At 41.4% G+C, this 24,248-nt stretch overlaps 1 protein-coding gene across 6 annotated transcripts in view; it reads left to right on the top strand.

Annotated features, from left to right (window-relative positions):
- The window catches only part of GLT1D1 (glycosyltransferase 1 domain containing 1), a 115,468-nt gene that overhangs the window by 42,374 nt on the left and 48,846 nt on the right, over positions 1-24,248 (top strand). For 4 of the 6 annotated variants that reach the window (XM_070769358.1, XM_070769356.1, XM_070769355.1 and 1 more), the window contains exons 5-9: positions 2,686-2,745; positions 7,369-7,405; positions 9,571-9,627; positions 21,584-21,679; positions 22,690-22,739. In XM_070769358.1, the coding sequence (XP_070625459.1) occupies positions 2,686-2,745; positions 7,369-7,405; positions 9,571-9,627; positions 21,584-21,679; positions 22,690-22,739 (300 nt within the window). The remainder of the gene's footprint in view (positions 1-2,685; positions 2,746-7,368; positions 7,406-9,570; positions 9,628-21,583; positions 21,680-22,689; positions 22,740-24,248) is intronic. The other 2 variants (XM_019977762.2, XM_070769357.1) reach the window with 1 other exon arrangement.

Raw genomic sequence — 24,248 nt, 5'->3', positions numbered from 1 at the left:
CAGTGCAACCTACAAAGGTGAGCCATGGATCTAATTTAAAATTTTCTGGTAGCCACATTTTAAAAAGTAAGTGGAAACAAGAAAAATCAGTTTTAATGATCTGTTTGACTTAATCCACCTCCTGGAGTTAGCCAACCTGTGAAAGATAAGCCAACCTGCAAAGACTGCCCTCACTTTTGACATCAACTGCAAGTTCAGGGGGTCCCCAGAACCAGCCTCAAGTTTGAGAATTTTCTTGCAAGATTCAGAACTCACTGAGTGTTATTATACTCACAGTTATGGTTTATTGCTGGGAAAGGATACAGACTAAAATCAGCCAGAGGAAGAGACACAGGGGCTGATCCTCCATGGCCTTCTCTCTGGTGGAGCCAAGACTGTGTGCCCTCTGGTTATCCACCTGTGGTTATTTTAACCTCCAGTTATTTTAAAACAGATTTTATTCGTGTATAGTTGCTTTACGATTTTGTGTCAGTTTCTGCTGTACAACAAAGTGAATCAGCTGTATATATACATGTATCCCCTTTTTTTGGATTTCCTTCCCATTTAGGTCACTACAGAGGACAGAGTAGAATTCCCTGAACTATGTAGTAGGTTCTGATTGGTTACCTGTTTTATACATAGTAGTATATATACGGGACTTCCCTGGTGGCTCAGACCGTAAAGCGTCTGTCTACAATGTGGGAGACCTGGGTTCGATCCCTGGGTCGGGAAGATCCCCTGGAGAAGGAAATGGCAATCCACTCCAGTACTATTGCCTGGAAAATCCCACGGACAGAGGAGCCTGGTAGGCTACAGTCCATGGTGTCACAAAGAGTCGGACACGACTAAGCGACTTCACTTCACTTCACTTTAGTATATATACACCAGTCCCAATCTTCCAATTCATCCCACCTTCCTTCCCCGCCTTGGTGTCCATATGTTTATTCTCGACATCTGTGTCTCTATTTTTGCTTTGCAAATGAGTTCATCTGTACCATTTTTCTAGATTCCACATATATGAATTAATATGCAATATTTCTCTTTCTGACTTCACTCTGTATGACAGACTAAAAATAGAACTACCATATGACCCAGCAATCCCACTTGTGGGCATATACCTGGAGAAAACCGTAATTCTGAAAGATACATGCACCCCAATGCTTATTGCAGCACTATTTGCAATAGCCAAGACACGGAAGCAACCTAAATATCCATCAACAGAGGAATGGGTAAAGAAGATGTGACACATATATACCATGGAATATTGCTCAGCCATGAGAAAAAGAAATCGTGCCATTTGCAGAGATATTAATTAACTTCCAGTTATTGATCTGAGACGGTATACACAGAGTTTTGCTAGCCCAGGAAGCTCACTCGAGTTTGGTGTCCAAAGTTTATACTGGGGCTCATTGCGTAGACTTGATTGATTGACTACATGGTTGGATCCAGTCTCCCAAGTGGACTGATACCACTTGATCCAAAGGCCCCACCTTCCATCACGTAGTGGTCTTCCTGGCTTGCCAGTCCCCACCTCAGACTGTTAGCTGCGGCTGGCCCCACCCCAGGCAATACATGCCCCTTAGGAATCACATAGATTATTTCCTAGAAGCCTAGGGCATGAGCAGGACCTGTCTTGGCCGAGGCCACGTTCTTAATTTTTTTTTTTTTTTAATTTGGTTGCATCAGATCTTAGTTGTGGCACACAGGCTTAGTTGCCCCATGGCATGTGGGATTGGATTTCAATAAAGAAAGTTTTATCTCTTTTAATTGGAATGCCTTTGTTTGGGCTGGTCATTATTTTTTTAATGTTACTTATGTCAGCCTTAATGTGACATCCTGCCTACTTTGTAAGGGAGCACTGTCCCAGGGGGCTTTTTACTAGGTCTGCATTAGTATTTACCACCCAAGTTCAATATTGGTTATGTTTTGGGATAGTACTACTCTGTTGTTTTGTGATATTTTACCTTTGATTTGGTGTGTTTAAGAATTTGATTCACCATACATGTCTAGCTGTGATCTAGGCATTGTACAAATTTAAAACTAGTCTAAAAAGAACTTTGATTTCTTGCCACAGTAACAGAGCTTCAGAATGCAAATTTGGGCACTTCTAATTCTAGTCCGTGTTCAGAATGCTTTCTCTAAACTCACCAGGCTTTTACCCGAAAATGTAACTATTTCACCAGAATAATTAAAAACAAATTTGGTATGGATATAGTCTTAACTGAAGCCTTTTCTCTCTGCAGAACCAATGAGTGTGGTTTAATTTGTCTCCATTGAGTTCAAAACACCACAGGCCTGTGTAAAGTTTAACTGCACTGTTCATGTACTTTTTTTCTAGTAAGTACTCAGCTAAGAGGACTTTTTCTAAATTCAAATATTTATTTGTTAACTATTTTTACAAAATCGTGAGCTTGAGTCAATATTGCTTGATGCAATTATCAGATTCAGAACAACCAACATGTCACATGGGTACTCTTTGCTGAGTTTAGTGCTGAGCTAAGTTTCCTGGCACTGTTACTTTTTAGTGGGTTTTTTTTTTTTTTTTTTTAAATTATGAAACTGAGTCCCTGACTCCAGAGCCCTCGTGTATCTACCCTGCCTTGGCACTCCTTAAAGATAAATAACTTTCTGGAAGCAGTTAGGTGATACTTAAAGAGTAATTTTCCTTTCATTGTGTACCTATACTCATCAAAGTTCTTTTGGAAGTTAAAATACAGAAAGCCAGACAGATCTCATTGGCTGTCATATGCCCGGTTCATGGCACAGGTGAGCTCAAAAGGCCAATGTCCGTGTTAGTTCTGTTCTAATCTGAATGGGCTGCCTCTTGCCTAATCGTTGAAGTTTGTTGTCCTGAGAATTGCTTATTTCTTCTTCCTGCATGGCCTACTGCTTTATATCTGATCATCTTTGAAAAATCACATCGACAGAAGCTACACAGACCACATCTCTTATTATAGCTTCTACTACAGTGGAAACTTAGGAAACATTTGCTTTCTTTGTTTCATCTCTGGAAACCCTAGTTTGTAATGCTGGCCCTCCCTGCAAATAGGCTGCAAAGGAAGCTCCAGGGACTGGTCATATCCTAGGGAGCTAATAATTTCTAATAACTTCTATTATGATTGGCTTCCCTCAGAGATTTCTTGATAGAACTGCAAGTGTTCTTTGCATTTTTTCCCCCATGTGAGATCCTTGGGAATTGAAAAATTTTAAAGTTTTTCCAAAGAATGGAAAAACTCATCAATTTCAGAGTATAGATTCTGAGTTAACATTTCCCATAACCTGGGGCACAAACTTTTGGAATGATCTGAAGTATTGCTTCTAATTCAAAAGATTACTAAGGCACAGAATGGTAGGGGAAGCTCCTGAATAAAATCAGCAATGTGTGCATGAATAAAATCATCTATGCATATGTGCTAAGTCGCTTCAGATGTGTCCGACTCTTTGCGACCCTGTGGACTGCAATCTACCAGGCTCCTCTGTCCATGGGATTCTCCACGCAAGAATACTGGAGTGGGTTGCCATGCCCTCCTGCAGGCAGATTCTTTACCACTAGCGCCACCTGGGAAGCCCCAGATCACCAACGATTCCACGTTATTTATTCCATAGATTTAACTGTATTTTTAAAAAAATCTTCCTGGGGATTTTCCTGTTGGCATTCCTATTTCTTGAATCGCTGGACTACATTACCTATTACACGTTCATGCCTTAATTTTTGCCCAGGGTTGTTTTAGTTTTATTTTTATTGCCTGTTCCAGATTTGATCCCCTGAAATTTAGTTTTCAGATTTCTCCCCCATATCATTCGTGGATTTTTTTCCTTTTCTTGAAAAGTCTTGGCTTGGTTCAGTTGTAAGAATTCCGTGAAAAGGTCGTGTCCCCTCCTTTTTATTTTTAATTCTTTTTTATTTTTTAGGCTTGCCTCTCAGCTTACAGGATCTTAGTTCCCCAACCAGGGATTGAATCCAGGGTCCTATCAGTGAAAAAGCTGAATCCTAACCACTGGACCATCAAGGAATTCCCTGGACATTATTTTCTTTTCTTGCTTAAAAACAATTTTTGAGGGGAAAAAGAAAAAGGAGAAAAGAAGAGACCTGTGTCACCTGAAAAGTGTCCAATTTCTGTGTTTTGTGATATATTTTGAGAGTTTTACACTTATTAGTCATGATTTCTTTGAACTCAAATCCATCATTAGAAGTTGTATTGAAATTGAAAATAAAAATTAATGGTTTTTGCCACCTGTAGAGGATGAAACTATGCACAGATTTTTAAAAATAATATTTATTGTGCTTTCCACTTACCGTAAAATTTAATTTCAGGTCATATTAATCAAAGAGCGGGAAATCTTTTTGTTGTTGCTGTCTGTCTGGTATCCCATTATACTACTACTACTACTAAGTTGCTTCAATTGTGTCCGACTCTGTGCGACCCCATGGACTGCAGCCTACCAGGCTCCTCCGTCCAGGGGATTTTTCAGGCAACAATACTGGAGTGGGGTGTCATTGCCTTCTCCCGGTATTCCATTATATAAAGGCATAAATGAGTATTTAAGTTTGTTACAAAGTCCCATATACATATAAGTATTTATCCAAAAAGGCCTTGGCTTTTTATATCTAGTAGTGGGTCAAATTAAGTAATGGTTTCACATAGACATTAAAAATGGAGAAAAAAAATGGAGAATCTTCCTTCTCCATCCTTCCTACACACACACGCATATACACAGTCTTCTTTTTCATTTTATGCATCAGTGAGCTCATCTTGCAAAGGAAATGATATATATGTAAGGACTTCAACTCATGTTATTTCAAGGCAAGTGAAACAATAAATATTGAGCAAAGAACACTGATTTGTATTTAGAATATTTTAATACAGAGAATGATTTTCAAAATCAATATAAGCCAATTGGCTTTTGCCAGATAGCTTTTTAGTGATTGAAAATAACTCAGATGCAGATTTCTTTTATACCATGCCTCTATTTTCTTGATTTGCCTGGGTAAGATCTTCAGATATCATTTATGACATGTTTTAAAAGCTTATGTCAGACTTGAGGGGGTTCAATAGATTCTGGGGAAATAATCCTCATAGACATAGGTAAAGATTAGCAGATAGACCCAGATGTTTCTACATAGGGTCAATTTATTCTGTTTATTGAGTTGAAATACTCATTTAATTAATTAATCTTTGTTTGTGCCCAAAAGAGATTTCTTGAGAGGAGCTTTTGGGGTATATTTATTTATTTTTAAAAATCCTGCATATCTTTTTAAGAATAAATGTTTATTTATTTATCTGGCTGTGTTGGGTCTTACCTGAGGTGTGCAGGCTTAGTTGCCCCACGGCATGTGGGATCTTAGTTCCGTGATCCCTCAGCAGGCATCGAACCCACGTCCCCTGCATAGGAAGGTGGACTCTAATCACTGGAACACCAAGGAAGTCCCCAAAGAGGTTTTCTGTATTTCTAATTGCACAGCACAGTTCTAATGAACTCCATGTTGCCGGACTTTCATGAATCGAATTTATATAGAATTATATTGAATGTGTTTTTGTCAAACACATTGTATTACCTTTAAAGTTAAAATGCCATCTGGGTGTATTTTTTTTACCATGCTTCAATATCCTTCTTATAGACATTTTCTAACCCAATGTTGTAGCCTTTAGGGCTGGTTAAAGAAGAGATGCTCTTAAGCCTGTACCGCATTCCAATGCAATTTTCTTCAGTTTTCTAATGAAATTATAATTAAACAAAAAGGAATTTTTAGGGCTCTGAGCTAAATTCTGACATCAAATGGTTACTATTATCCATTTTTTCCCCATTTAAGTTAACATCTTTTTTAACTAGTAGAGGTTTTTGAAACTTGTGTGTGTGTGTGTGTGTGTGTGTGTGTGTATTTTGGAGGCTTGCTATTTTAAGGGTTTTTTTTTGTTTTAAGGATGCCTCTCTGCTCTATGGTGAATTGAGGAGGATACACAAGACTTTTAGAGGTCTCAGATGCCTCTGATGGTTAAATGTAACATATCATGCTAAGGTGAAAAGCGAAACGAGACTGGTCTCCCTGTACCAACTTCCGATCAGCTGTTGTCCTAGCATGGCTGGAAGGTGCCTCTCCCAGAAACTTCCTGTCCAGTAGGGAGAGGGCAGGGTAACCTCTACTTCTCCTCATCAATTATCTCTCCCTTCTTGGGACTGCCTCACCTTGAATTTGTTTCCTAAAACATAAAACTGATTTGAGGATGAAGGTCAAGTGGACCAGCAGATCACATGCAGAACGTGGGCTCCAGGTCACCTTAAGGACCTCTCGGAGCACCCCCCACCACACACACACATTCAGAGCTCAGCGTGGGGGAGACTTCTGGGGTGGCCACTCTTTACCTAGTTTAGTCACTTCATGCATGGAGCTAATATTTAGGCCTCCTGGCCAAAAAGTGCACCTTTTAAGACTTTTTCACCCAGGTGACCATATCTTTGGCTACTTACGAGAAACACCCATCGGAACCTACTTGACCCTGCCGCCCTTTACAAGCAGATGTCTCACTCGGCTCCTGCAGCTTCCGTCTTGGAGGTCTAACCCTGATTTTAAAAATATTTATGTCACTGTTTCAATATGAGCTCGAGAAATGGATTCTTTTTCTTTCTAGCAGTTTTGTGAAGTTCCACCAGAAAACATCACCAGGAGTAGTGAGTTTATCTCTGGGGACCCATATCTAGGTGATCATGCAAGTATCGCCTTGTCCCTTGATGTCAAAGAGGCTTTTGGGGAGGTGCTTTACAGGGTCCTTGAGACCAGTCCATTCAGCTCCTGGAAGAATCTGCCCCCCTGACGCCTGTCCTCCTGTTTCTCAACGTATTTGGTTCCCTTCCTCCATCTCCATCTTCTCCTCCATCTTTGTCTTCATCTCCTTCTCACTTCCTCCTCCTCCTTCTCCTCTGCCCCTTCCTCCTTTCTTCTCTAGAGGTGGGGAATGTACTCTCTCTTATTCAAGGACTTGTATCCTCAAACCACATTTCCCCCCAAAACTTCGACCTTCAGCCTCAGCTCCTGATGTGCACTTGATGGGCTTTGTCCCTGGCATGTTTTCTGTCTGAGCTTCATAACTCTTCGACTAACATAGCAACTATATTATAAGATATTTGTAATGATGCATAATGCTTGATTTAAGGGACATCTTTGTGCTTCTTATCTTAGAAATGCTGCATTTTTTAATGGGCTAACCCCCATTAAAAATAGAGGTAATTCTTTGCTCTTATAAAGTAACTAGTCTGTGAGTAGCTGTGTAGATGATTATTTTCGATGTTTGCCAAGAGGATATTTTTATGACCTTCATTTTATTTCTAAGAAACAATGAGAATGGATTATCAAATTTACTTTTTTTTTTCTCTTTCTCCCCTTTTCAAAAGCCACATGCTAAGGATAAGATCTATGTCCAGAGTCAAGGTAAGAAATTTAAAATATATATATTTGGGGAAAAAAAAAAGTCTTTTATCTTTTAGAGTCATGTACTGAAATGGAATAATATGATGTCTTGGATTTACTTGAAAATAGTAAAATGGGTACATTTTTATTATCTTTATCATTAAGATAAAAAAGGAGAACCTTATAAAAGAATAATTTAAAATGCAGATCGCAGATCACTTAACAGAGTACAAACACTCTATCAGTGATATGTTTACGAAAGGAAAAGGATGAGCTTCTCCATTTATGTTGAGTTGAGATGGGGGCCCCGGAACCCTCTGCCTCCATTCCAACTCTTCCTGCCCTCCCCAGGGTCCTGCCCTGGTTGTGATTTCTGACATCCTTTCCTGAGACCCTCAGGATCTCCTAAACACAACTTGTAAAACATTGACCCACACAATAGGGAATCGACAGTTCCAGGAAGAACACAGCTTAGTCCAAGCTGAGATTAGAACCAATGCTGAGCTCAGGGTCACAAGTTCAATTCCACATTATACACATCACATTGTTGTTATTGTTGTTGTCGTTCATCTGCTAAATCCTGGCCGACTCTTTGTGACCCCATGGACTGCAGCATGCCAGGCTTCCCTGTCCTTCATCTTCTTCCAGAGTTACACATTTCATTGTCGCGGTATAAATGCAGTAGTGGTGTCAGGGATAATTTCAGAAGCAGAATCACTCATCAAATACACTTTTTCTCAGAGCCCTCATTTTAAAATGATGCGCTGACTCAGTGTGTATAAAAGGAGTGTGTCTGTGTCAGGGCAGGCCTGGAGTTGAAGCTCCCGTTCCTCCTCCATGGCCCCTGGTTTATAGCCACAGAAAACAGTGGTGCAGCAGGAAACACACGGGCTTTGATGTACCACGTGTGTTTGGACGCAGCCTCTAACACCTACATGCTGAGTCATTTTGGATCCCATTAACCTCAGTGAACCTCGGTTTCCAGCCAGATAAACTGGAGGAATCAACCTGCTTAACAGGGCTTATGGGTTTCCAGGAGGGCGTGGAACATACCCACCCAGATTCTGTGCCAGGGCCACGTGGGGTGGGCACCCCTTAACTAGCTACTGTTTGTTTAGTCAGTGTGAAAGGCCAACTTAGAGGTGTCTTGGAGAGATGATTCAATGACGTAATTTATACTCCATAAATTTTTAAGTCTTTTCTACTCTCAAGATAAATGTTGCCTCCGGATTTTCAAACATTTTAGTGTTCATTTTTTCAGAGCATTTTAAACGAAAATCTGCCTGAAGAAGTCACACAGCTAGCAGGCAGTCATGTATGATTTAGAGGGATGAGATGAGGAATTTTAAATACAGATATAATTTCTGTGTAATTTTTTAAAATATAATTTTATTTATTTATTTTTGGCTGTGCTGGGTCTTCTTTGCTGTGAGGTCTTTTCTCTAGTAGTAGCAAGTGGGGACTACTCTCTAGTTGCATTGCATGGGGGTTCCCACTGTGGTAGCTTCTCTTGTTGCGGAGCACAGGCTCTCGGGCAGAGGGCTTCAGCAGTTGCAGCTCCCAGGCTCTAGAGCACAGGCTCAACAGTTGTGGTACACGGGCTTACTTGCTCCACTGTGCGTGGGATCTTACTGGACCAGGGATCAAACTCATGTCTCCTGCATTGGCAGACGGATTGTTCACCACTGAACCACCAGGGAAGCCCTGATAATTTCTATTAGAGTTTAGCTGGTAGTGGTTTGGATACTTGTTACCTAAGTGAATTTTTTTTAGGAACTCAAGCTTTCTGTGATCTAGAGACAGTTTGACCCAGGAATGGGTGGTGGGGTTGAAAGTGGTGTATCTTTTCTCCTTGGGAGCTGTGGGCTCATTTTAATTTAATTTAATTTTTTTTTTTTTTGCCACACCACGCGGCATGCAGGATCTTAGTTCCCCTACCAGGGATCAAACCTGTGCCCCCTGCAGTGGAAGCATGGAGTCCTAACCACTGGAGCACCAGGGAAGTCCCTCATAGGCTCATTTTTAAACCTCAGGGGCTTGGAGAGATTAGTGGAAATTCAATGAAGCCCTCAGAACTTTAATTTTGTATGAGAGGCGAGTGTGACAGTTTTTAAAATGTCAACACAAAATAACTGGCTATGTTTCAACAACGTGAACTTTCCTCTGATCTCTTTCCTTTGACCCAGGAATTGCAACAGTGCCGAACACCGCCTTTAACTGGAATACTTTTCTTCAGCATTCAGGTAAGAGATGAGATCTTCCAGTAGGACTTTGACACGTGCATCTTGTCAATGCATCAGTTTCTTGCTAGGTTCATGTGGTTTTGAAGAAGGAGCTGTCAGGTCAAAGAAACTGGGTGACACAGTGGGAAGGGGCAAGGCACAATTAGAACAAGCTTTGTTTCTCCCCATCAGTGGTCTCATCCCCATGAACCTAGGGATGCAGGTGGAATGCAAGAGGAAGAGTAACACCAGCCTTTCTGATGGTGCTCTTGGGACAACCCCTCAGATGTTTAGTATCATGTGACAGCTGTTCTTATTAAGGATGCCGACCTCCTGTGTTCATTTAATTCATCCATCTTATAGGTTGATGTATCTGTAGTTCTTCCTTTTTTTATTGTTGAGTCTTATTCCACTGTTCCTTGTATGGATGTGTCACAATTTGTTTCTTCATTCTCCTATTGATGGACTTTCGGGTGGGCTTCCCTGATAGCTCAGTTGGTAAAGAATCCGCCTGCAATGCAGACGACCCTGGTTTGATTCCTGTGTCAGGAAGATCCCCTGGAGAAGGGATAGGCTACCCACTCCAGTATTCTTGGGCTTCCCTTGTGGCTCAGCTGGTAAAGAATCCACCTGCAATGTGAGAGACCTGGGTTTGATCCCTGGGTTGGGAAGATCCCTTGGAGAAGGGAAAGTCTACTCACTCCAGTATTCTGGCCTGGAGAATTAAATTAAATTAAATACTAAATTAAATTCTAGTCCAAGAGTGTTGGGAAGAAACTGACCTGTGTCAGGAAGAAATGGACCCCCTCTGAGGGCTCCATTTGGAATCTGATTCAAAGAAAACAGATCCCCCAACTTCATATTGTTAATTGAGCCTCAAGTAAAACTCAAGTTTCCTGATGTCCTAATCTTGTGTGCAAAGTATCTTCAGGTCAAGAGGTGCTGTACTTGAGGAACCACTTCTTGGGAGTTTAATCTACCCTTGGACCTGATTTAGATATTGAAGTTCAAGATTGTCCTGATGCCATAGTGGATTGAGACTTTGCAGGTCTTCGGGAGGGCACAGTGTAGTCTGCATATGGGAATGATGTGAATTGTGGCCGGAGTGAAGACTGTGTTACATTGTATTATCCAAAGATTGTCACAATAATATTTCCATTCTCACATGATTTTAAATTAAAAAATAATAAAATTAAAAAAAAAATTCTAGTCCATGGGGTCGCAAAGAGTCGGACATGACTGAGTGACTTTCACTTTCTTCCACTTTGGGTTGTTTTCCATTTTTAACTGTTATAAATAAAACTACTCTCCACATGTTTGTACAAGAAATCTGGTGACATTTGTTGGAATTTCTCTTGGATAAAGCCTGTAAGTTCAATAGCTTGAGTATAGGGTGGATACATGCTTAACTTTATAAAAGAACAGTCAAATACTTTTTGAAAGTGTTTTATACTTTACACTTTCAAAACTATTTTACACTTCCACACACACTGATGAGAGATCTACTTATGGCACATCCTTGCCAACAATTGGTGATTTCAGACTATTCAATTGTAGTTATCCTAGGTGATAATGAATTGGTATCTGACTATGGTGTTGGCCATTCATGTGTCTTCTTTGGTGAGATGTCTAGCCAAAACTTTTGCCCAAATTTTTTAGCACGTTGTCTTTTAATCCTTGATCTACAGATAGTTTTTAATTTATTTGTTGCTGTTGTTCTGGATAAAAGCTCTCTCTCTATATATATATATTTTTTAATGTTGACAGATTTGTCTTTTTTTTTTTGGTTGTGCTGGGTCTTGGTTGCTGTAAGGGGGCTTTCTCTAGATGCAGGAAGTGGGGGCTACTCTAGTTGCAGTGAGCAGGCTTCTCACTGTGGTGGCTTCTCTTGTGGTGGAGCCAGGCTCTAGGTGTGCAGGCTCAGTAGTTCTGGCACATGGGCTTAGTTGCTCTGCAGCTTGTAGAATCTTCCCGGACTAGGGGTTGAACCCACGTCCCCTGCACTGACAGGTGATTTCTTAACCATTGGACCACAAGGGAAGCACATGGGCACAAGCTTTCTGTCAGAAAAGATTGTGATACATAGATTGTGAATATTTTCTTTCATTCTCTGGTTTACCTTTTTGTGTTCTTAACCATGTCTTTTGAAGAGCAGAGGTTTTAAATTTTGTTCAAGTCTAGCTTATCAATTTTTTATTTAATGGTTAGTCTCTTGGAGTCCTATCTAAGAAATCTGCTTACCCTAAGGTCAAAAAAATATTTTCCTTATTTTCTTCTCCAGAAGTCTTAGCTTTTCCATTAGGATTGTAATCCTTCTGAAATTAATTTTTGTGTTATGGTAGGAGACAGGGATTGAAATTAATTTTTTTCCTATAAATTCCAATATCACTGAAAATGCTTTTCAGCGAATTGCTCTAGTCCCTTTGCTGAGAATCAGTTTACTGTATGTGTTGCTTTTATGTACCTCTATGTTGTTGTTAGTCGCTCAGTTGTGTCCAATTCTTTGTGAGCCCATGGACTATAGCCCACCAGGCTCCTCTGTCATTGGAATACTCCAGGCAAAATACTGGAGTGGGTTGCCATTCTCTTCTCCAGTGTATCTGTATATACCCACTCTGACGTCAGTATCATGCTGCCTTGTTGCTGTAGATTTATGGTATGTCTAGAAATCAGGCAGTGTTAGGCGATGACTTTGTTTCAGAATTGTTTTAGCTCTTCTAGGTTTTTTGCATACCCATATAAAAATTTTAGAATCATCTTGTCAGTTTCTATAAAATCTTGTTGCACTGAATCTATAGATCATTTTAGAAAGATTTGATATCTTAGCAATTCAGTTCAGTCACTCAGTCGTGTTCAACTCTTTGCGACTCCATAAACCGCAGCACACCAGGCCTCCCTGGCCATCACCAACCCCCCAGAGTCCACCCAAACCCATATCCATTGAGTAGGTGATGCCATCCAGCCATCTCATTCTGTCATCCCCCGTCTCCTCCTGCCTTCAATCTTTCCCAGCATCAGGGTCTTTTCAAATGAGTCAGCTCTTCGCATCAGGTGGCCAAAGTATTGGAGTTTCAACCGAAACATCAGTCCTTCCAATGAACACCTAGGACTGATCTCCTTTAGGACGGACTGGTTGGATCTCCTTGCAGTCCAAGGGACTCTCAAGAGTCTTCTCCAACACCACAGTTCAAAAGCATAAATTCTTCAATGCTCAGCTTTCTTTATAGTCCAACTCTCACATCCATACATGACCACTAGAAGAACCATAGCCTTGACTAGACGGACCTTTGTTGGCAAAGTAATGTCTCTGCTTTTTAATATGCTGTCTAGGTTGGTCATAACTTTCCTTCCAAGAGTAAACGTCTTTTAATTTCATGGCTGCAGTCACCATCTGCAGTGATTTTGGAGCCCAGAAAAACAAAGTCAGCCACTGTTTCCACTGTTTCCCCATCTATCTGCCATGAAGTGATGGGACTGGATGCCATGATCTTAGTTATCTGAATGTTGAGCTTTTAGCCAACTTTTTCACTCTCCTCTTTCACTTTCAAGAGGCTCTTTAGTTCTTTTTCACTTTCTGCCATAAGGGTAATGTCATCTGCATATCTGAGGTGATTGATATTTCTCCCGGCAATCTTGATTCCAGCTTGTGCTTCCTCCAGCCCAGCGTTTCTCATGATGTACTCTGCATATAAGTTAAATAAGCAGGGTGACAATATACAGCCTTGACGTACTCCTTTTCCTATTTGGAACCAGTCTGTTGTTCCATATCCAGTTCTAACTGCTGCTTCCTGACTTCCATACAGGTTTCTCAAGAGGCAGGTCAGGAAGTCTGATATTCCCATCTCTCTCAGAATTTCCCAGTTTGTTGTGATCCACCCAGTCAAAGGCTTTGGCATAGTCAATAAAGCAGAAATAGATGTTTTTCTGGAACTCTCTTGCTTTTTCGATGATCCAGCGGATGTTGGCAAGTTGATCTCTGGTTCCTCTGCCTTTTCTAAAACCAGCTTGAACATCTGGAAGTTCACGGTTCATGTATTGCTGAAGCCTGGCTTGGAGAATTTGTCTTAAAATCTCCGAACATGATATATCTTTCCATTTGCTTGGGTCTTATTTATTTTCACAGTGGTTTGTAAAGAAACATAATAGTTTCTTTCATGTCTTTTAAAACTATTTGTAAGGATTTTATTATTTTTGATGTATTATGAAGAATTTTTTTTTATTTCAGTTTTGAATTTTAGTTGTTGCTAGTATATAGAGGTACATTTGGTTTCTGTACATTGGCATTATATCTTGAAATCTTATTATTTATTTATTCTAATTACATCATGTTCTTAATTCCTTTTTTGTATTTAAAATACTATAAATGTATCCAAACAATCCTTTTTGTTGGACATTTAGATTTTTATTATTTATTAAATAATTTTATTTATTATTTTTATTTTTGTTTGCCCTGGGTCTTTGTTGCTGCACGAAGGCTTTCTCTAGTTGCAGTGAACGGGGGCTACTCTTCTTTGTGGTGCACGAGCCTCTCATTGCGGTGGTTTCTCTTGTTGCGGAACACAGGCTCTAGGCACACGGGCTTCAGTCGTGTCAGCGCTTAGGCTCTAGAGTGTGGGCTCAGCAGTTGTGGTGCACGGGCTTTAGCTGTTCCATAGCATGTGGAATCTTCTCAGACCAGAGATAGAACCCATGTCCCCTGCGTTGGCAGGCAGATTCTTAACTACTGTACCACTAGGGAAGTCCAGGGCATTTAGATTTTTAAAAACCTTTTTGATATGCAGGGATGAAAGTGCTAGGATTTTAATCTTCATATGTCTGCCCAAATGTTTTCTTAGGAGCAATTCCTAGAGAAAGAATTGCTGGATTAGATTATGCATTTAACCAGAGCTTTCATACATTTTGTGTGATGGTCCCTTGGAGAGATGCCATCAGGGTGCGTGTCCATCAGTGAAGCTCTGAGAGTTCCATTTTCCGTATGTATGGTGCCATTGTGTTTTTTGTGCTTGGTATGATCGAAGCATAATCATGGTATTTAAGCAAAATTTTATTGTACAGGATCTTTAAGTGTAGAAAGTTAAGTTGTCCACAGATGAAGCCCATAAGCGTAAGCTGCTTGGGATTATAACTGCCTTACAGGCTGATCAGCCCAATAATTCTGGTGAAGGTGCTAGAATAGCTATAATAATCTCAGCAAGGACTTCCCTGGTGGTCTAATGGTTAAGAATCCACCCTCCAATGCAGGGGACATGGGTTCAATCCCTGGTCAGGCAACTAAGATCCCACATTCCGCAGGGCAACCAAGCCCACTAAGCCCATGGGCCACAACTAGAGAAGCCGGTGCATTGCAGCCAAGACCCGAGGCAGCCACAAAATTAAAAAAGAAAAAATAGAATTAAGGGATGGTATGGGGAGGGAGGAGGGAGGAGGGTTCAGGATGGGGAACACATGTATACCTGTGGCGGATTTATTTTGATATTTGGCAAAACTAATACAATTATGTAAAGTTTAAAAATAAAATAAAATTGGAAGAATAAAAAAAATAAATAAATAAAATCTTTAATAAAGAAAAAAAAAAAAATAGAATTAGCTCAGGAAATGCAATTTGAAGCCTAAATAAAGATTCATCTCTTTTAACCTGAAATGTTCTCCTTAAAGACAACAATGCAAGGGTATCTTTAGAGGGAGCTGAAGTTGCACGTCCTGCTATAAATGTCAGAGAAGAGCGTGAAAATGCAAAATCAGTGCCCTACTCGCAGCAAACAGGAAGACACCCCGGCCTGTTATTACTCCAAAAACTTCAAACAGAACCTCCACCACGTACTCCATTCCATTCCCTTGAATTCCATTCCCTTGAAAAGAAGAAATTTTCAAGCATTTGATGAGAAATAATTTTCCAAGTGTTTTACATCAATCTCGGCTACAGTGGCAGAGCTGTTGTCAGCATTACAAATGAACCCATGCGGTCCGATTGCTTTATCGTGTCAGGAAGTATAAGCCGTTATTCAGAACCTGGGGGCCTGTTTTAAATCGCCTGCTGTAAGGTTATTCCATCATCTGTATATCACAGGTCACCGTTACGGAGTAACTAAGATTCATAATTTCCAAAAAGAGGGTGATTTGTCATCCAGTTCTGTAGCCTAATGTTTGCTTGTTTCATCGGTCTTACTGTTGAGTGATTAACGGAACAGCCAGGAGATTTTAAATACTCCTTAGACAACATTCCCTCTGGAGACCTGCTCAGCTGCAGTCCATTCTTAATGTGTGCGATTAGAAGGTGTAAATGTATTCAGAATAGATGGGCTTAGGGGAGCTGTGGTTGTGGCTGCGGGAGCTGACTGTGGATAATGGCTTAAGGATAAGATGGAGAATTCAGCAGCAACTCTGGGTTTTATGATCAGATGTCTGTTCTCATTTGTATGGTCGTTCATCTTTGTCAGTTCTGGAGTTCAGACTCCAGAGATGGAGCATCTTTCTCACCCATCTTCTGTCTTTAACGCTGTCCTCTGGAGAATTCGAAATCTGTGATTGTGTTTTGTCACTTCCACCCTGAGACAGTGAAAACAGAAGTTACAGTGAGCAACTTCTCTGGTGGTCCAATGATAAGGCCACTTCCACTGCAGGGGGCATGGGTTCGATTCCCGGTCAGGGATCTAAGATCCCATGTGTGCTGCAGTGCTGCCATTAAAAAAAGGTTGTAATGAATTTGATGAAGACTGTGAGTGATCAGTTACTCATCTTCTGGATTCCTATGGATTATTAATCTTAAAATCAAAGTTTTTGTTTTTTTTTAACTCTTTATTCTATATGGAAATGTAGCCGATTAACAATGTTGTGATAGTTTCAGATGGACACCTAAAGGACTCAGCCATACATATACATGTATCCATTCTCCCCCAAACTCCCCTCTCATCCAGGCTGACACATAACATTGAGCAGTTTCCTGTGCTATACAGTAGGTCCTTGTTAGTTATCCATTTTAAATATAGCAGTGTGTACATGTCCATCCCAAACTTTCCGTCTCTTCCTCCCATTCTTCCCTACTGGCAACCACAGGTTTCTTCACTAAGTTCATGAATCTGTTTCTGTTTTGTAAATAAATTCATTTGTGCCATTTCTTTTCAGATTCCTCACATATAGGATATCGTATTTCTCCTTCTCTGACTTACTTCACTCAGTATGGGTGGGTTGGGAAGGGTCTTAATGAATGCTTGGTTTAAATAGGCAGATAGCTGATGAATCCCCAGGGTTTATAGTCACCTTCTTAAACACCTAATGTCAATTTTAGGATGCATTCTCCTTTAAGGTACACCTTAGGTTTGCTGAGAATGTTCAGTTATATTTCTAAATCTCCTTAGTTTAAAACATTAGATCAGTTTTATGCCAACCAGATTCCATGTTAAAATAGGTCAACAAGGAACAAATAAAGAATAAAATAGAGTAAGGGCACTAAAGAAAGTGAAATGTTAGTCGCTTAGTTGTGTCCAACTCTGCTACCCCCATGGACTGTAGCCCGCCAGGCTCCTCTGTCCGTGGGATTCTCCAGGCAAGAATACTGGTGTGGGTTGCCATTCCCTTCTCCAGTGATCTTCCCAACCCAGGGCTTGAAACCAGGTCTCCTGAATTACAGTCGGATTATTTACTGTCTGAGCCACCAGGAAAGCCTAAAAGGCACAAGTGGCATTATTCACGTGATAGTCACACTAGCACTTCTGATCCAGAGGTATGTGTTTAGACATCAAGTTAGTGACCTGGACTTTGAGTTTTCAGGTACATCTTGCATGTTGTTATGGTTCCATCATCCATGATTTTTGCTTTGATTTTTATTTATTTGTTTGACTGCACCAAGTCTTAGATGTGGCGTGTGGGATCTTCAGTCTTGGTTGCACCACGCGGCTTAGTTGCAGCATGTGGGATACAGTTCTCTGACTAGGGATCGAACCCAGGCCCGTGTGCTCTGGGCGTGCAGTCGTTAAGCACTGGACTATGGGGGAAGTTCTAATTTTTGTGTTTCAATACCAGTAACTAATGCATGTAGAGTAACGGTGCCTCGAAGGCCATCAGTCCTGAAACTGTAAACACTTGACCTGGCCACACCTTCTTGGGTTTTATTCTCACTTTATTTTTATTTTCGTTGTTTATTTTTCTCTCTCCTTTAAAACTCAGTATTCCTATATGGATACTCTAATATGCCAACTCAGATGGTCATATTTTCCTTCCTCAGGCTGCTCTGAGGAAAACTCACTTGTTTTTCAGATGGAAAATTCCTGTTATTAGATCTCCTTCTGCATTCACAGCCCCCCAAAACAGATTTTTCAACTTAACATTCACTAAGTCTGATCACTCGGCAGAAGTTCTTGAATTTTTTTCAAGAACAACAACAACAACAAAATAAGAGCTGCTGGAATAGAAAGCAGCAAAGAAAGTGACTTTAAGAAGGATTGGGTTCTGTTCTGGAACAAACTTAGAGGACTTGGAGTGTGGTGCTTAGTCTGTCGAGACCGATATGGTGTCAGACCATGAAAATGACACATTTTGTTTAGAAGATAAAAATACCATTCTCCAGGAAATGGTAATATTGGAAAGACATGTAAATGGGTGTTTAAAGGATGAGTTCAAACCTTGGTTCATGTGAATCCTGGATCTTAGAGGAAAAGTCAAGAGAAGAAAAATAAGTTTTGGGTTAAAATGAGGAGATGAAATCCACTGAAAAGTTTAGGTGGGTCTGTGCCTGATCTCCGAGCCTCTACAGGCCAGTCTGTTTTGTTCCTTTTTAAAATCAGAGAATGAACATAGAACATTTCCCCAGGAGAGGCTGAAATGGAATCACTCCAGATTGATGCGTTCCCAAGGGGGGCCTGAGACCTTGGTTGTGTGATCAGGATTTTTGAACTTCATTTCCTGAAAATGATGTTGGTATATCTGAAAAATGCACATAAGCTCTCAAACCTAGGTGCTGTCTCTGCATTTAATTTAAAATTTGTTTTTAGAAAATTCCTAAAATAAGACAAAGCATTTGATTCTTTATTTGATCCTGTTCTAATGTCCTTTTCTAAATTCCTGTGACATTTAATCTTCAGCCCAGGAAGAAGTCGGGGAAGAGAAGCAAGGGGATATGGGATTAACTCTGTCTCCTTCTAGAGTCTAGTAGGTTGGGGAGAAGGGCCAGGAGGATTCCAAACTCAGTTCAGTGAATTGGGCACCAGCACTTTTAAAAAATGAAGTGAAATGGAATAGAAAGTATCAGAGTGCCTGGTATATAATAAGTCTAAATGATTCTTTGAGACTGTACTGTGTATGTGTGTAGCTGTGAGTGTAAATAATTATATCTCATGGGTGAAGGATGGCAGTATAAGTCACAAAGCATTCTAAAGATCAGTGTTATCGATTATGGATTATTTTCTTACAAGGTTGGCTTTCCTAGGGACCCTGGGGTACAGATACATCGAAGATCACTTTTTTTCAAGGGTCTTCCGAACCTGCTTTTCTTAAGAGGTTTAAGGGTTTTCTAAGAGGACATCTGAATCTTAACATTTCAGTTAAGATTTTCTCCAGAGCTAGTTATGCATTATTATTATTATTAGCTTTTGTGATTGTGTCGGTGTGCTCTCAGTGTATCTTATTATATTTATTCTAATTATGTTACTAAAAAAAGCACAAAGGAGGGATTTCCCTGGCAGTCCAGTGGTTAAGACTCTATACTTCTAATGCAGGGAAAGCGAGTTCAATCTCTAGTTGGCTAACTAAGACCCCACATGCTTCAAGGCATGACCAAAAGATTTAAAAAAGAAAAAGAAAAAAGTCACAGAGGAAATGAACTTGTTTCCATTGAGAATTCGATGAATGAGGGGACTTCCCTGGCGGTCTAGTGGTTAGGACTCAGTGCTTCCACTGCAGGGGACACAAGTTTAGTCCCTGGCTGGGGAGACCCCAGACATACCCACACACCCATACCATACCCAGCCATACCCGCATACCCACATACCCACAAAGCATGCAGTGTGGTCAACAAAACAAAACCAAACCAGAAGAGTACACAAAAAAAGAAGTGGATGAATGAAATGAAATGTATGAATGAACACTTTCTCCTTGCATGGCTTTATGTCCAGTTATATGCATTTGCAAATGATGACGTTTTAGGCTCACTGGGGTTAATGATACTAATACTGTCTGTTGACCCTGTGATATGGCTGTGTAACAAACCACCTCAGCATATGATGACTTAAAACAACCACAATGCATTTCGTGGGTCGGTGATTTAGACTTGGGGCTTTCCTGGTGGCTAAGATGGTAAAGAATCTGCCTGCAGTGCAAGAGACCTGAGTTTGATCCCTGGGTTGTGAAGATCCCCTGGAGAAGGGCATGGCAACCCACTCCAGTATTCTTGCCTGGAAAATCCCATGGATGGAGGAGCCTGGTGGGCTACAATCCAAGGAGTCGCAAAGAATCGGACACAACTGAGCGACTTCACTTTCACTTTCTTTTCACTTTCCAGTATTCTTGCCTGGAGAATTCCATGGACAGAGGAACCTGGTGGGCCACAGTCTATAGGGTCGCAAGAGTTAGACATGACTGAAGCGACTTAGCACACACGCGCAGTTTGGACTTGGCTCATCTCTGCTTCCTCTGTGTGTATTGGGCTCACTTGTAAGTTAGGCTGAGGCCTGAAAGGTCCTGCATGAGTGGTTGAGTCTCTCTCCACCAAGTATACTTTTAAGGAGGCAGCCCAGCCTATGAGGCAGCAGTATCCCAGTGGGTGGGGGCTTCCCAGGTGGCTCGGTGGGTAAAATATCTGCCTGCAACACAAGAGACGCAGGTTCAATTCTTGGGTCGGGAAGATCCCCTGGAGGAGGGCATGAAAACCCACTCCAGGATTCTCGCCTGGAGAATACCATGGACAGGAGGAGCCTATCGGGCTACAGTCTCTAGGGTCACAAATTTGACACAACTGAAGCAACTTAACATGCGTGCACACATGTCCCAATGGGTGAGGGCATTGGACCCCAGCCTTCAAGACCAAGACTTGGGAATCACTTTCACTTGCTCTGTTATTTTTTTTTTTAATATTATTTCTTTATTTGGCTGCACTGTCTTAGTTGCAAAATGTGGGATCTAGTTCCCTGACCAGGGATCAAACCCCGACCCCCTGTACTGGGAGCTCAGAGTCTTAGCCACTAGACCACTAGGGAAGTCCCCCCTTGCCATGTAATTAATGCAAGTCACCAGATGAGCCCAGCATCTAGGAGTAGGGAAATGGGTTCCACCTTTTGTTGAAAGGGACCACAAAGAATGTGTTTTACTTGTGTGTGTGTATGTGTGTGTGAGCTCAGTTGTGTTCGAATCTTTGTGGCCCCATGGACTGTAGCCCTAGGAGCCTGGTGGGCTACAGTTCATGGCATTTCCAGGCAAGAATACTGGAGTGGGTAGCCATTCCCTTCTCCAGAGAATCTTCCTGACCCAGGGATCAAACCCATGTCTCTTAAGTCTTCTGCATTGGCAGGCTGGTTCTTTACCACTAGAACCTCCTGGGAAGCCCCAGCCTTACATGATAGCTTTCAAATGGCAAACCAAAACTTTTCTCTATCTGTGGGTGTGTATATGTACTAATATATGAACTTAAGAGGACATTCCTATATAAACCATTTTTCTGGTTTCATAAAGAAGACATTCTTCTTAACTGGAATTTCACTGAAATATTTTCTATGACTGATGGCTGACGTTTCAGTAATAACTGAGTCAGTTCTCTGTTGCCCCCTCCCCTGCATTGCAGTGGGAAGTACCTTTATGTTTATTAGGCCAGGCTCAGCTCGGGCTGAGCCATCAGAAGAACTGTTAGTTCATGCAGTGAAATGAAAATAAAGGTTTGGTATGGGCACAGCTGGCTGAAAGGTCAGAGCCGAACAGCCTCTGACCTTTCTTGTCATCAAGTCATGGAGCTGCATTCTCTCCTTTGAATATATCCTGAACTCTTCTGTTGCAGAGATTAACCAAAGTGCTGACAATCTACACGTGTTTCTCCTGATCTGTGGACTCAGACAAGTGAAAGACCCTCTCTATTTGGTGGATGCATTCTCCGGTATGTGTTCTCGGGTGACCCCTCGCCTGCGGGATTCCACTGGGGTTCCCATCTTCGAAGGTCTCTCCTTAGGACTGTGAGATTTCTCATTTTTTTTGCCCACCAGCAGAACTGTTTCTAGATTGTTGCTTTGGAAACAACCAGAAAAATAATCGCACTGTGTAGTCATTTCAGTCGTTTTCTACCTTCCTGTAACCTCGGCTTCTGTTTTGCTGTTGTTGTTCAGTCTCCCGGTCATGTCTGACTTTTTTGCAATCCTGTGGGTTCCTATAGCCCGCCAGGCTCCTCTGTCCATGGGATTTCCCAGTCAAGAATACTGGAGTGGGTTCCCATTTCTTTTCTCCAAGAGATCTTCTCAGCTTCTGAGAAAATTGTGAAAAATAGCCAATAATGATAAGGCTAAAATAATTTTACCTGGAAATAGTTTACACATGCCAGTTTGTATGATACATTTGGAGTTTTGTTGCACTGCTTAAGTTAGTCTATAGACTCCGGTGCATCCTACTGCTGCTGCTGATGCTAAGTCGATTCGGTCGTGTCTGACTCTGTGCGACCCCATAGACGGCAGCCATCCCTGGGATTCTCCAGGCAAGAACACTGGAGTGGGTTGCCATTTCCTCATCCAATGCATGAAAGTGAAAAGTGAAAGTGAAGTCACTCAGTCCGACTCTTAGCGACCCCATGGACTGCGGCCTACCAGGCTCCTCCATCCATGGGGTTTTCCAGGCAAGAGTACTGGAGTGGGGTGCCATTGCCTTCTCCGATATGCATCCTAACTACCTAGTAAATTAGATATCTGAATAATATGCAATGGTCTAGAAAAAAAGTTTTCCTTTAAACCATAAAATGTCCAATACTTACATTTCAAATAATTATAAGTTGCTAATATGAAAGCAAAATGATATGAAAGAATTTATATTGTAGCACAGTTAGTACTGAACTGACTTATGTTTTCAGCTGTGACTTAAAACCATTTTAAAAGTCTTCTTTTTTTCTTTTTTCTCCCCAAGAATGGCATCAAGAAGAGCCCAACATTTACATGGTTATTGTTGGTCCTGAAGTAAGTTGATTTGCTGTGAGCCTTGATCTCATCTCTATTTTCCTCCATTCTTTTTAGACATTTTATAAAATTAGTTACTTTTCTCACCCATATTTGATTTCTTTCTTAAGCAAATAAAGCCTGTTTGCCTTCTAAAAAATGAACACCAGACCAAGGTTAGAGATGATGACACTTTGTAAGTGTTTACAATTAATTTAATGCTACAAAGGGTAAGTAATGGATTCTCTTGGGACTAGAGGCATATAAAGAAAGTTTGTCTAAGTCAGTATATAAGAGAGATGTTACATGTGGTCCAGATCATCTTTGAAACTCATTGGAAGTGCTCAACAGACATGGAGCTGTTCACCCAAGCACTGGATTAGGTAATTGACATGCAGTTAGAAGCCAAGTAGGGTGGAGAATAAGAATCTATAAGCACGAGCATCCCCCTTCACTGGGGGATGTCCTTGGCTGACCGTGGCCATCGTCCAGGGAAAGAGGTCAGTGGAAGGGCTTGGGGGTGCGGCCTCTCATCTCCCTGGGACTCCGGACACCCCCACTCCCCATTGGCAGATCTGGAGGAAGCAGGTGATCTGTTACAGAGTCGATTCTTTTTTTTTCAATTGTTACCAAGGCTGTGTTTTTTTTTGTTGTTGTTTTATTTTATTTTTGGCCATGCAGCTCTTTGTTGAGCTCTTCTTTTCTGCATGGACTTTCTCTAGTTACTGTGAACAGGGGCTATTCTCTAGTTGTGGTGCGAGGGCTTCTCACTGCGGTCTCCTTTTGTTGCAGAGCACGGGCTTAGTTGCCTCATGAAATGTAGGATCTTGGTTCTCGCACCAGGGATCGAACTCACGTCCCCTGTGTTGGCAGGTGCACTCCCAACTGCTGGACCACCAGAGAGGTCCCCCGCTCGCAGAGTCAATTCCAAGCGCACAGGACTCAGAGAGTCTGGGTGGCAACACTGGTCATCTCATGAAAACAAACGTTGACTGGCTCTGTCCAAGCAGTTTAGAAAACAGAACCCTCGTCCCGCCAGTTGGGATGTAACCCTGCAGGAAGGATGTCTCGTCTTCTCTTCATGGGGTGTCTGTATCGGGGCTGCGTCTTGTTCCCATGAATGACATCTCCCACTGCCTTTCCCTTCCACCCGGCAGGCTGACTCTGGGCCTGTTAAATGCCTTCGTGACATCCTTGTTCTATTCTGTAGTTTCTCATCTTGTCAGTTTCCTACTTCCCTAGGGACCCATGAGGTATCCAGTGGAAGTGGCAAGCTTTTCTCAGTATTCTAAAGACCTCTGGAAATACTCCATTTACCTGGAGAAAGGCCCGCTAGCCTAAAACATATACCAAGAGCTAGAATTTGTAGGGCTACGCTGGTTGTCACACGGAAGATGAATCACTCCACCATCCATGTTGTTTGTTGGTATAACAGGCACTCACATATACACACCTGCATGCACACACACACATCACACACAGGCTCAGGGCCAGGCTTTAGATGGTTTAGCAAGAGAATTCCCAGTGCAC

Source organism: Bos indicus, chromosome 17 (assembly GCF_029378745.1).
Source record: "Bos indicus isolate NIAB-ARS_2022 breed Sahiwal x Tharparkar chromosome 17, NIAB-ARS_B.indTharparkar_mat_pri_1.0, whole genome shotgun sequence".
Lineage (NCBI taxonomy): Eukaryota > Metazoa > Chordata > Mammalia > Artiodactyla > Bovidae > Bos > Bos indicus.
The sequence above is the reverse complement of the archived record's forward strand: the minus strand, read 5'-3'. Positions and strand labels throughout refer to the sequence as shown.